Here is a 13,692-nt window from a genome sequence, read left to right on the forward strand (position 1 = left end):
GAGGAAAAGGTGGATAGTTGTGAAGGTGAATGCAGGGTGGCAGCAGGAAGCCCAGTGGAGAGGGCAAGACTGTGAGGAAAGAGGGCCTGATGGGGTAACCTGCTGTGTCTAGTGTCCAGATGGGCTGAGGAGGAGGAAGCCCCAGGATCCCTGACCACTGGCAAGAGGGGGAAGCAGACGCTAGGCTGCAGTGGGTCCAGGTGAGACCAGAAGGGGAGAAAGAGATCGCTGGTATGGATGACTCCTTTGAGAGCTTTTGCTCTAAAGGAGAGCAGAAAAATAGGATTACCTTAATGGTGGCTATATGGTCACAAGGAGGCTTTTTTCCCTTAAAGATGGGTGATATAGTAGCTGATGGGGATGATCTAGTAGACAGAGCAAAATTATCATGCAGGAGAGAGGAAAAAATGAGCTATCTCATTCATACTCACAACCGTGCTATGTGGTAGGTACTATTTTGCAGATGGGGAAACTGAGGCAAAGGAAGATTCAGTCATTTGTCCAAAGCTGTACAGCTAGTAAGTAGTAGGGCCAGGAGTTGAATACAGATGGCTCAGTTCTATAACACCCAGTCTTAACTGCTATGCTACTGCTTCTTGGTTTCCTAGCTAGATTTGTGAGCTCTTTGAGAATGGGGCCTCCTCTTACACATTTCTGTCTGACACAGCACCTAGCCAAGAGAGGGCTGTGCAGAGGTGGGGTTTGCTAGATCTTTAATGACCAAGAGACCTGAACACCAGGAATGGTGCTGGGAATGCTCGGACACCTGGGCTGGCCACGGGAGGTGGGGTGTGGGGCATGGTGTTAGCTTGCCTCAGTTTGCGTCCTTCCCACCACCTCCTAGGACCTTGCATGAAGTGGATGGTGCTCAGGAAATACTGGCTAGATGAAGAATGAGTGAAAAGGCTAAGGCTCATCCATCCTAAAACCTAAGCTGATGATTCTTCTGGTGTACACAGTGTTGGCATGACCTGGTTCCTGCTCTGATTTACCACCAGTGTGCTGGGTGGCCTTGCCCACTCACTGCGTCAGTTTCCTTAGCTGTAAAATCAAGAGGTAGGGCTAGGTGGCCTCCCATCTGGCTCTCCCCAGAATGTCTCAGGTGGGCATGTATGGGCTAGATTCCTGCCTCCCTCCAGTCTGTCATCAGGATGGACAAGAGGCACTGTGGGTGGGGTCAGCTGGCAGTGGAGGGTCAGGTGGTCCTTAGAAGAGCCGAGACTTGTGGGATGGGGTAGCCAGCACAAAGGGAACTTTACAGATTGTGGGAATCCTGCTTCGTGTCCAAGACATCTCACTCCAATGGCAGAGCTCAAAGCCGTGGTGCTAACGGCCGAGTCCCAACATCTAGCACATGCGCCCTTTAGTTGGTTATGCACCCAGCCCCATTAGAGTCTGAGGCTGGACTTCGGCCTCTTACCTCTACTTCCGGGGCTCCCACCTGGACCTTCCTTTTTAGGGGTTCTCCATGCTAACTAGCTGCTGTAGCACCCCTGCCATGTGGCATTTTGAAATGTGTAGGGACAGTTTTCAGTGGTCCTGTGGTGGGGGTGAGGGTGGTGGTAGTGGTGGCTGCTGAAGATCCCATGATGAGAATTGTCCCTCCCTAAATGCCAGCAGTACCCAGAGCAGAAGCCTGTTCAAGTGTGCCATTGCAGGGTGCTCAGGGCCCTGGGAGCCCATCTTGCCTCAACTGCCACTCAGTTGTGTGATCGTGAACCAGTCATTTTATTTCCCATTATCTACTTTTGTGAACAGGGCATGAACACCTACCTAGTTGCTTGCCTTAAAAAAAAAATGTTTATTTTTTTATTTTGAGAGAGAGAGAGAGAGAGAGAGTGCAGGCACACCCGAGTTGGGGAGGGACGGAGAGAGAGGAAGAGAGAGAATCCCAAGCAGGCTCCACAGTGTCAGCAAAGAGCTGGGTGGCTTTATCTCACAAACCGTGATATCATGACCTGTGCTGGAATCAAGAGTCAGACACTTAACCCACTGAGCAACCCACTCCCCGCTAGTTGCTTGCCTTTTGGGTTGTGGTAAGTTTTAAATGAGCCTGGATTAACATTCCTCATCATCTTGACTCGCCACAGGTAAGGCTGGCTGTGCACCAGGTGCTGTCCTAAGCTGTGTATTCCCCCATTTTAATCCTTACTGCCTGTTGGGTGACCCGTTTCACGGAGGAGGAAACTGAGGTAGAGGGCATCTTGAACCCTGGGAGGTGTGCCCAGTGGGCCTGTGGCGGTGGTCTTCCCGTGCCCCTGCAGGCCCGTGACCTCCCTTTCCTTCACCCCCAGGGACAGGGGCAGACCCGGTGGCCAGTGCCAAGAGCAACCACTGCCTGGATGCCGCCAAGGCCTGCAACCTGAACGACAACTGCAAGAAGCTGCGCTCCTCCTACATCTCCATCTGCAACCGCGAGATCTCTCCCGCGGAGCGCTGCAACCGCCGCAAGTGCCACAAGGCCCTGCGCCAGTTCTTCGACCGCGTGCCGGGCGAGTACACCTACCGCATGCTCTTCTGCTCCTGCCGAGACCGGGCGTGCGCCGAGCGCCGCCGGCAGACCATCCTGCCCAGCTGCTCCTACGAGGACAAGGAGAAGCCCAACTGCCTGGATCTCCGCGGCGTGTGTCGCACCGACCACCTGTGCCGGTATGCCTGCCCGCAGCCCCCGCTCCGCGCTCCCGGGCCCTGGCGTGCGCGCGCAGACACCTGCCGTCCGCTTGCTCGTTCTGACCCGCGTTTACGGTTTGTCTGCCTTCTCTGTGTTCACTCGTGCTTAGCACTGTGGGAATCCACGGTGAACAACCCAGCGAGCATAGAATTTCATAGACCCTAGAGCCTGCTGGGCTGAGAAGGGACCTTCAGTGAATTCGGCCCCACTCCTGAAGGAAACCGCCACCTCATGTCCCATTGAGGTCATGTGGCGGGCAGGATGGGGCCCTCCTAAATCTCAGAGGCAGCTCCTTACACACGGAGAGCAGAGCCATTCTGGTGCTGGGGCAGGGTGTGGGTTCGAGTCTGACTGCCCAGGTTTGACTTTTCTACTTACTAGCTGTGTGACTTGGAGCAAGTTGTAAAAATTTCCCGAGTCGCTGCCATTCCTTCACCTGTAAACAGGAGTAAAAATGTCCACATTTGGTTATTGTGAGGATTAGGTGACATGATGTGTGTCGGAAGCTTAGCACAGAGCCTGGTGTATACTCCATTTTGATAAGCATAGCCTGATTATTAGCAAGGTTTTTTTCGGTTGTCATTACCGTGAGTTGAAATTTGCTTCTGTATAGTTCTTATGTCTTCCCTGTTTGTTGTTAAGCATTTGTTGAGTCCCTGTTGCACCCAGCGCTCAGTTCTAAGACCTGGGTGTGCAGAGGTGAACATTGTGCTCTCTGAGGAGCAGCCTGTCCAGAAGGGGACACAGACAAAGCAGGGATCCCAGTGCAGTGGCTCTCAGATGAGACAGCATGGGGTAGGGACATCTGCTTTAGCTCTAGAGGAGGGGGCCTTGAGCTAAACCTTGAAAAATGAGAAGGTGAAAGCCAGGGAATGTGTCAGCTGGAAGAGCATATGCAAAAGGCTGGAGGGTAGGAGAGAACCTGGCCTCATGGGGAACTGCAGATGGTGGGTGCACATGGAGTGTGGGTTGTGAGGTGGGGAGGCCACAGGTAGGGCTGGTGCAGAAATAGAGGCCATGGTGGCGCAGAGATATTCAGAGATTGCTTACTGTGTCCTGGATGCTGGTTTATTATATGGTTTGTCTAATTTAATTCTCACAACAAAACTACCGGGTAGATAACTATTATCATCTTTATCTGTCAAAAGAGGAAATAGAGACATAGAAGGTAGCTTGCCTAAGGTCACACAGCTCATACATTTCAGAGCTGGGATCCATCCATCCACACTGCTTTTTCCAGTGTAGCATCCTGGACTGGACTCAGATAGTGGCTGTAGGGATGAACAGAAGTGTTATCATTTCAGATATGATTGGTAAGTAGACTTGACAGGACTGGGTGATTGGTTGAAAGTTCCCTGGAGGCAGAAGTCATTTCTGTTTTGTTTACTCCATACCTCGTCCTACACGTAAAGCCTGGCACATGGTGAGCACTCCACAGACGTTTCTTGAATGGATTAAATGAATGGTGACCACTATGTTTCCTAGTTAAGTAATTATGGGATGAAGGAGCCATTCAGTGTGTGGGGGGGTTTTGGGTGTGTAGCATTTGAGGTGCCTGGAGGGCCATTGCCGTGCCCCAGGCAATGTCTGGGGCATGCTCAGTAAAGAGGCTGGAGTGGAGAAGTGGGTTTGGGAGTTGCTGGGCACCTCATTGGTGATTAAAGCCCCAGCAGTGAGTGAAATGGTGCAGGGTGGATTGGTGGAGCCCAAGAGGGAGTCTAGGCTGGAGAGGCCTACAGATTTGGGCATCCTCAGTGTTTAGGTGATGAGAGAAGCCTTTGGTATGGATAGTGAGGCAGAACTCTTCTGGAAATACCATTTATTCAGAGAGGGGCAAAGGAAGTGGGGCTTGTGGCAGGGAGGCTTGGAGGGTGGAAGGATAGCCAGGAGGAAGTGGGCCAGAATCCAGGAGAGAGGGGTTCCTGAGGGAGGGGGTGACTGAGACATGGTGCCTCATGGTGTGTACATGTGTGTACAAGAGAGTGTGTGAGTGTGCCTGTGAGGAAGTGTGAGAGTGTGTACGTGGGGGGGGGGGAGCGTATGGATGTGTGTGAGTTTGAGAGTGCATGAGTGTGAGAGGGAGTGTGTGAATCTGTGTGAGTGAGTGAGTGACGGGTGGAAACCAGCTGTAGTTGGTTCAGGCATGGCAGGAGGCAGAAGTGGAGGCAAACCCTCTTGTTGAGGACATGCACGCACAGGAGAGAGAGAGACACACACACACCCCGTGATAGAGGCTGCAGGGGTCAGAGAAGCCTCTTTCTACCATGGGAGTGCCGGTGGGGTGGGGAGCGTGTTCGATGAAGGGGAAGTGCTGTTTTGGTTTGGAAAACAAGCACTGCCTGAGTTCAGAGACAGGCCTGATCCCAAGAGCTCGCTGCAGGGCTTGGGAAAGCTGTGAAGATGGTAGGCTTTTCTCTTTTGCTTACTTAAAAAAAATAGGCCTTGTCACTTACAGACACTGATTGAGGTGATTTAAAACAAACCACACATACAACAAGAGGATGGTTAGAGGCAGAAACCCAGGGCCCTGCAAAGGAAGTCGGGAGCCAGTGCCTCAGGTGTGCGATCTAGCAGTCACTGAGCTGGAGCTCTGTGCCTCGTGGTGGCTGGGATAAAGTGGGACCATGATGGCCCACACGAGTTCCAGAGCACACTGGAAGGGAGCGTGGTAGTTCTTGAATGGACATAACATCCTCTCCTTCTTCTAAGTGCTGACATGACCCACCAGGCTGTTACACATAGTGTATGTGGAATGACAGATGGATTAGGAGCTGGGCCTGGGAGGGAACTGGAGGGCCAACCTGAGTCCAAGTCCAGTGACGACAGGCTGGAACATACAGGAGCCTGTGCGCACCTGTGGGCCAGGTGCACCAAGGCCAGCGGACGAGCCAGCCTCAGCCGTCTCCATGAGGAGCGGTAGCAGACAAGCCACAAGAGCACCAGCATCCCCTTCATGAGTCCTGTGTTAAGGGAGGACAGTGTGTGTGGTTCCTCAATGTGGGGGTGTGGGAGGTCCATGGTCCTGAGTGAGAGGGGGGGAGTTGAGAGCAGGATAATTTCAGGCTTCTAGAACATCTGTGTCTGTTTAAAGAGCCGGAGGGGTTTTTTTGTTTCTTATTCCAGGGGTGGGGGAAGCCAGAAACGGGAGATGGGGATTAAACCTCATATTGTAGAACCAGAAGGGGCGTTTCAATGAGATTAAGGGTTGAGAGAGTCTGGAATGAGGTGTCCCTGGAGCTAAGGGCTGACAGCCTCTGAGAGGCATTAAGCCAACTGGAGGAAGCTCCAATGCAACAGGACATAAATTTAGACAGCGATCGCAGGACCCGCCAACAGTGCAGTCTCTAGATGTTTGAATTCGGTCAAGTGTTGAAGTTCTAGGTGCTCCAGGATGAGGTGACAGGGTGAGCTCTCGGTCTAGAACCGGGCATTCCTCTAACCCTCCCTGCCCAGCTCCCATTCCTGAACAGATTTAAAGTGTGGTCCTGAAAGTGGTAGGACAGGGCTGAAGGAGGATCTGCATCCAGGATGGGGCTGGCAGGGCCTGGGGGTTATAAAAGCCTGGCCAGGTGTTCTCTGGGGAGCTTTGCCTGTGACTCAGAGCTGAGGCTTGAGGTACACTGGGGCGAAACAGATTGATAGGTGGTGGGTGGAAGTGGTCACCGTGGTCACCCTAGAGCTGGCAGACCTGCCCCTGGTCTCCTGAGTGGTCCCGGGTGGGCCATTTCACTCCTCATGCCCTTGGTTTCTTCACTGATCACATAGGGATGCTCACCAGTCTGCAAGGACCCTTCCCAGGTCTGTGAGTCTGGGTTTGGGGGCAGCTTTCTCCTCCTGTACCTCCACTTGAGGTGTATTTCTGGGAAGATGAGCTCTTGGCACAAGAGAATAAACAGAGACCCCTTGTTGGGGTAGAAGGCATGGGAGGGCAGATTTGAAGGACCTAGGGACAGGCCTGGAAGGGGAGGAGTTGATGTTTTTCCATGTTCTTGCAAGCCTGACTTACGGACCCATGGACCCTTTCCCCATGTCACGGAGGAGCCCAGGAGGTGATGGGTGGCTGGAGGGGGGCATGAAGAGAAGAGGTAGCCCAGACTTTGTTCTCCATATGCCTAGGGAGAAGCACCCTCCCTTTCTTGCCTAGCATTGGATCCTTCCAGGTTTCTGCCCTCCAAGATAGGCACCACAGGTGGAAATCTTTACTGTGAAATGGGTGAGCTCAGTGCTGTGACGTTTGGATCAGGAAACGGAGACCCCAAGCCTTCCTTTCCTGGTCACTTTAATGGACAAAACTGGCTTTGATGGGGATCATGGGAAAGCTTCTTTGGGCTGACTCTTGGAGAATGAGGCTCTTGCTGGCAGGCATCTCTTGGGACATGCCTGGTGCTCCAGTGCTATAGCACCCAGTCCTCACTTTGCCAAGCCTGCCTGGCCCCCTTCGCTTTCCTGCTGGGGGAGTTGGGGCCTGGCTATGCTTCTCTCCGAGTGAATCTTGGCCCAGGATTCCTGGGGGACAGCTCTGCCAGAGCCCACCTCAACTGGCACTGCATTAAAGCAAGTCTGTTGATCTGCTTTGTGGCATACCCAGGGGCAGGCCTTGTACATCCCCAGTGTGATATTTAACAGACTCCACTGTGCTGTCTTATGAAATGTCACTAAACACAAGGTGTTGGGGTTTGAAGAAGCCTTTGGTTAAACAAGGACATCTCTGTGCTGGGGCCAGGGTTTATGGGAAGCACTTCTGAATCCTCCCCTGACTCTCTGGACCAGGATCAGCGTGGAAGCTTCCTGCTCCCTGGCTCCAACTGGCCCTGAATTTGAATGCTCTGTCTCTGGCTTTTGTCTGGTTTGTATCCCATGAGCCTTTAGAGCTGTAAACTTAAGTCCAGGAGAGGCTTTTCCTTTAAAAGTCTTCTGATACAGAGTCTGGAAAGCCCAGAGAATCTCTTGGAATGAATCCATGGAATTTGGCTGAATTCTCTCACCCTAGCCCCCCAATGGGCCATGACCTACTTTTTTTTTTAAACACAATCTTCTGATGTCTACTCTCCACTTATACTTATTGCAAGGACAGTCTGGATTGTGTGTGTGTGTGTGTGTGTGTGTGTGTGTGTGTGTGTGTGTGTATGTGCTGTATGTGCCTGGGAAGCTGTGGGGAGGATGGTTATGTTGTCCTGTAAACTGTGCCTTTCAGGCCTCGTTTAGAAGAGGCCCTCTGAAATGCCCTGTTCCTCTTGGTCTGCCAAGAGGATATAAATAACTTGGTGCTGGCCCTGTGCCATGTCCTGGGCTGTAATTTAACCTCTGGGTGCTGAGGATGTGTATAAATAGATTCCAGCCTGGGGCTGCCCTGGCTGCCTGGGCCCCCTGTGCAGTGGACACTGTCCTTGTCCAGGAGGACTGCCGGGAAGGCAGAGGGGCTGGGGACCCCGTCCCTACCCGCCCCCCCCCCCCCCCCCCCAATAATCAAGGTTGTCCACAGGGAGCGGGGAGGAGTCTCTTCAGCAAGCTCAGCCTCTTGCCTCACTGGGGCATGTCTGGGGATGTAGGCAGTGTATATGGACAGGTTTGCATTTGATTCTTGGCTCCTTGGGGTGGTCCCTCAGCTTCCTTTGGACTCTGTAGAATCTGTTGACTGATGCTTTCAGCGAGTTATCTCCATAAACAGCAGCAGGTGATTATTTGCATGGGGTGAATGGGCTCTGGGGCTTCACTTCTTTTAAAGGAGAGGGTCTGGAATATCTTGAAATCATATACAAAGTTTTGTGTGTATGTTCCAGAGAGAAATGCGTTGCTTTCATTAGATTCTTAAAGGGTTCCTTCATCTCTCAAAACTGAAGAACCTCTGCCTTGTCTAGATGGCCAGCTTGGATTGGCTGCCTGGAGGACTGTGAATGATTGATTAGCAATACCTGCTACAGGCACAGGAGGGGCACAATGGCTGCCCTGCTGGAATCCAGCCAGTGTTCCTGGGCCCAGTGGGTCACCTGGAGCAGGAGGAATGCAGGTCTTAGGGCCATTGCTTTATTCATCTGACAACTATTTATTGATCATCCACTGTGGACCAGGTCTCGTACTCAGATCAGAGAGTTCTTGAAGTAGATGGAGGTCCTTGTCCTCAGTTTGCTTATAGTCTAGCGTCAACACTCTGTTTGTTGCCTCTGCAGCGAGAATAGAGCCACACAATAAACTAGATGATAGCATTTCCACTCAGGTTCTCTTGACATCACAGTTCTGCTCTGCTACCTACCAGGTCTCCCCTGGGTCACTTTGGTAACAGTGAGAGCAGCCATACACATGAACCTGGCTTAGGGGTCTGCCCGGTCTTGAGCAGAGCTCAGAACCCCACATCCCAGTCTACCTCCAGAGCAAAGCTGTGCCCAGGAGTGCCATGGGGTAGAGACATCATCCTTTTCCTGAAGCAAACCTAACCAGCAAGGTTGCCAGTGGAGGGAGACGCTTCGTGTGGCAGCATCCTGGGATCTTTAACCTTACCAGAGACACTGGGGATCCCATGCTGGCTCCTGCTGCTGGCCTTAGCAAGGGTCCTGCCCAAATGACTCCTCTTGGAATTTCCTGTGATACATTGAGACCAAGCTGGAATTTTGAACATTATTTTACTAAGGCTCTGGGAAAATAAACACAGTGAGAAGCTGCTGCCTAGACATCTAGTTTACATCTTCCGGCTTTGCCTGCTGCAGGGGTATTAGCATGGCTGGGCAGAGAGTGCCTTTAACCTTTCCCATCCAGGCTAACTCTCTGGGCATCTGGGCTGCATAGAGCTTACGCCCCACAGAGATGTGGTGGTACACCCCTTGTCTAGCTAAGGTCCCCTCTTGCAGAGTTCTGCACAAGAACCCCTCCAGTACTGGATGATTGGCAGGAGGAATGACCCATCTGGGAGAGATGCCACTATGCAGAGAGGATCAGAATATAAACCAGTAAGGTCTGTTCCTACCATAGGCATTACCTACACTTGTGTGTGTGTTTGCTTAGATGGGACCAGGGCACACTTTCAGCTGCCATCATCTTGGTTGTGCCCTAGGATCCTTGATTATTTCCACTTCCACTCATTGATATGAGCTGTCTACTGGCTTGCTACTTAATATCTTAGGGTTGCTCTAACAAAATTCCATAGAAGGGGATGGGGTGCTGAAACAGCAAACATCTTCTCACAGTTCTGGAGGCTGGAAGTCTGAGATCAGGGTAGCAGCATAGTTGAGCTCTTGGTGAGGGTCATGTCCTCAAGTGGCCTTCCTTGGAATGTGCACGCAGAGAGAGATCTGGTGTCTTCCTTTTTATATAAAGGCACAAATTCTATCATGGGGGTTCTACCCTCATGATCTAATTACCTCTTGGAAACTCTACCTCCAAATACCATCACACTGAGGATCAGGGTTTGAACATATTAGTTTGGAGGGACATGAACATTCAGTCTATAGCATGAAGACTTACCCTTCATTCAAAGCCTGTTTGGTCCCCATCTCCTAGCTATGTCTTCTACTGATGCTTTCTAGAACTTTGCTGTATACTTCATGTGGCACCGATCACATGACTTTCCTTTAGCAGTGTGTCTCCCTAGTTAGGTCTCTGGTTTTGTTGTATTTTTATGTTACTACTCTGTTGACTTATTTAACAAATATTTATTGTATGTCAGGCACTGTGCTAGGCATGAGAACATGATAGAGATGGTCCCTGCACCCCCGGAGCTTATATAGTCTAATGGAGGAGATAGGAGTAAACGGATAAATATATAATTAACATTTGCAAAATGAGCAGGATGTCCTGCAAAATGAGCAGGACAAAGAACATGTCCTGGCTAACCATGGAAAAAGCCACATCCTGCCCCCTGAATGCCAGAGAGGAATGCCCATGCAGGTAGCCCCAGGGGCACCTCTCAAATACTCCTTGGTATTGTAGAAATAAAGGATAATGGGGAAGGGGGGGAGAGCTACTTGGACAGGGGGCCAGGACAAATTTATCTGAGGAGGCAACATGTAACGGAGACATGACAAACGAGAAGCCATAGGTAAGACAAATGGGGGAGAACATTTCACGCAGAAGAAATAGCATGTGCAGAGGTTTGGAGGAGTGGGGGGTTTGCATTGCTGGGGAAATGAAAGAAAGCTGGCATGGCTGGAGCAGAAGGGACTCCGGGGGAGAAGAGCAGGAGAAAGTGGAGGGGGCAGGCAGTGCCAGGTCACACAGGGCCTTGCAGGCCACGGCAAGGAGTTTGGGTTTTGTTGTAGATTGAAATGTAGTTGACATACAACATTACATCAGTTTCAGGTACGTGACATAATGATTTGACAGTTCCATACGTTATGCAGTGTTCATTATGGTAAGTGTAGTCATCCTGTGTCACCACACAAAGTTACTACAATATTATTGACCATATTCCCCGTGCTGTACATTACACCCCCATGACATATTTGCTTTATAACAAGGAATTTGGATTTTTTTCTGAGTGCAATTAAAGGAAGCTTTGAATCCAGCTAGTGACATTATTTAAATTGGGATATGAAAAGATGACTCTGGCTACTGTGTGGAGACCCAAGGGAGGGGGCAAGAATGGTCTCAAGCAGCCTGGGAGGTGGTTATCCTAGTATCACCAGACCAGAGGTGATGGCAGCTCAGGCCAGGGGGTGTCTGTGTGTAGAGAGATAAGTGGGCTGATGTGTGATGTTTGGAGATAGAAATGATATACCTTGATGTCAGAGTGAGGAGATGAAGGAATTTCAGGGTAACCTGCTGGCTTATGGCTTGAGCAGCTTGGTGTGTGACTGTGCCATTTTCTGAGATGGTGAAGGCTTGGATGGGAGATAAATCAGGAATTCCATTTTAGGCATGTTAATTTTGAGATGCCTTGGAGACATTCCTATCTGGAGCTTGACTGGGGTTATAAATTCTGAGGGTCATTAGCATATTTCTGGTACTCAAGGCTAGGGCAATGGACAGGGCCCCCCAGGGAGAGGCTGGCCTGGGAGGAGGCACTGAGAATGTGCCTGGCACCTGTAAGTGTCTGGTAAGGGGTTGGTGGTGTTATTATGATGTCCCAGGAGTCAGAAGGAGGTTTTTGAGAAAGAGGGAGTGGACGGCTGTGCCAGATGCTGTTGAGAAGTCCAGAAAGATGAGGACACACAGCTGACCATTGGATTTGGGAAAGTGGAAGGCACTGGTGACTTCTTCCACAGCAGTTTGGGTGAAGAGGTGATTACAGAAGCTTGATCAGAGCCATAGAAATGTTTGTCAGTTGGTTGGTCAGAGCTTCCTGGGAAAGATCCTCAAGGAAAGGGAGTGCGTGCAGCATAGAGAGTTGCTCATCTGCCTGTTCAGTGAAGAAAGGGCCAAGGGGAACCCAATGCTGGTATGGCTTTGACAAGTGTAGGGTGGGGGTAACTGCCACCGTGAGCACTCTCAGGCACTCTGCCATAACACCCTGTAGGTCCTAGAGCCACACCCTTGGCCAGGGTCAGTCTGTGATCCTGAGGCTGCTCAGCCTTGAAGATACAGTGTATGGTGTGGGCCCCATGTGCCTGATGGTCTTTGATGCGGACACATACACTGCAATGTGATTAGGACTCCAAACATCCCACCTTACATGTCCTCCCTGGGCTCTGAGGGGCAATGATATGGTTGCCACTGACTCAGCTTTTCTAGTTATGGCCAAAAGGGTCCTTAAATGTGGGAAGAGACTTTTTCTAAACCCCATGGTCTTCTGAATGACCTAGATGACCCACCCTCCTGGAGAAGATGGCCTGAGGCTGCCTGAGGAACCTTGCTTTTTCAGCCTTCTTCAGCCAGGAGGCATGCACTACAATACCAAGGAGTATTTGAGAGGTGCCCCTGGGGCTACCTGCATGGGCATTCCTCTCTGGCATTCAGGGGGCAGGATGTGGCTTTTTCCATGGTTAGCCAGGACATGTTCTTTGTCCTCCCGGGGTGGTATCCACAGGGATGAGGCAGTTCCCCTTCTTCCTAAGTAGCACTAGCCTGGTATCCTCGAGCTGGCTGTCTGCCTCAGGGCCCTTTTGGAGGTTCTTAGTGGAAGACTCACAGCTCTCATACAGGTGATTCTATTATCCCAGGGTCTCGAAGGTGAGTAAGCATATCACACCGCCGTTAGTGCCTTATGCAGAGTAGAACCAGGACATTGGGCTATGTATGAAGGAGTCGTAAGATACTCACTCTTCATTATGGAGCAGTAGGGAAATTTTGGGATAGCTGCTCACAGCCTGCCTTGCCCATGGTGTACTGCTTTAGTCTGGCAGGGGTCCTCCCAGGGGTGTGACTTCTCTTCCACCTGGCCCATGGCGGGTGCTCTCTGAACACTGTGACATGCTCAAGAGAAGACTCCTCAGATGTATTCTTCACAGGGCAGCATGAAGCAGCTGGAGTCACAGTCCTAGCTTCAGATCCTCACCTAGGCAGTTGTGTGAGCTTGGGCAGGTTCAGAGCCTCACCTAGACAGCTGTGTGAGCTTGGGCAGCTTTAACATCACGAAACCTCTGCGTTCCTCATCAAAATAAGGACAGCAACGTGATGATGCCACGTTGAAGCTTGGTAACCCATTCAACAGGGCTGCTCTGGGTGCTCAGCACCCAGGAAGGATGCTCAGGTAAACCACAGGCCTGCCTTGGTACTGGCTGAGAGGTGGAGGGCTGGCCCCACTGAAGTTGGCGGGGGCCCTTGAGGGAGGAAGCTTTGGGGGATATCTGGGCTGAGGTAGAGGGGGGAATAGGTCTGTACAAGGAAGCAGGCCTCTGGTCCTTCCAGAGGGAATGCATGTGTTATAAAGTGGGGACCCTATGGAAGCACAGGGAAAGCAGTGTGATATTCTCCAGAAGAAAATGGGACATCATGAAGTCTTTTAAGGAAGAGAGTGACATGATCCTGCCAGTGTTTTGGAAAGATTTCTTTTGCTGCTGTGTACACAATGGTCTGAGAAGAGTGAGGCTGGAGACTGGGAGTCCCACTGGGACCACATTGTGATGGGGCCTGGGGTCAGGCCAAGGCACAGG

The 13,692-nt window shown here is 51.3% G+C and overlaps 1 protein-coding gene across 9 annotated transcripts in view; it reads left to right on the top strand.

The window, feature by feature from the left end:
• Positions 1-13,692, top strand: part of GFRA2 (GDNF family receptor alpha 2) — a 104,657-nt gene that overhangs the window by 41,251 nt on the left and 49,714 nt on the right. For all 9 annotated transcript variants that reach the window (XM_047856800.1, XM_047856797.1, XM_047856798.1 and 6 more), the window contains one exon: positions 2,295-2,649. In XM_047856800.1, coding sequence (XP_047712756.1) covers positions 2,295-2,649 — 355 coding nt within the window. The remainder of the gene's footprint in view (positions 1-2,294; positions 2,650-13,692) is intronic.

Source organism: Prionailurus viverrinus, chromosome B1 (assembly GCF_022837055.1).
Source record: "Prionailurus viverrinus isolate Anna chromosome B1, UM_Priviv_1.0, whole genome shotgun sequence".
Classification (NCBI taxonomy): domain Eukaryota; kingdom Metazoa; phylum Chordata; class Mammalia; order Carnivora; family Felidae; genus Prionailurus; species Prionailurus viverrinus.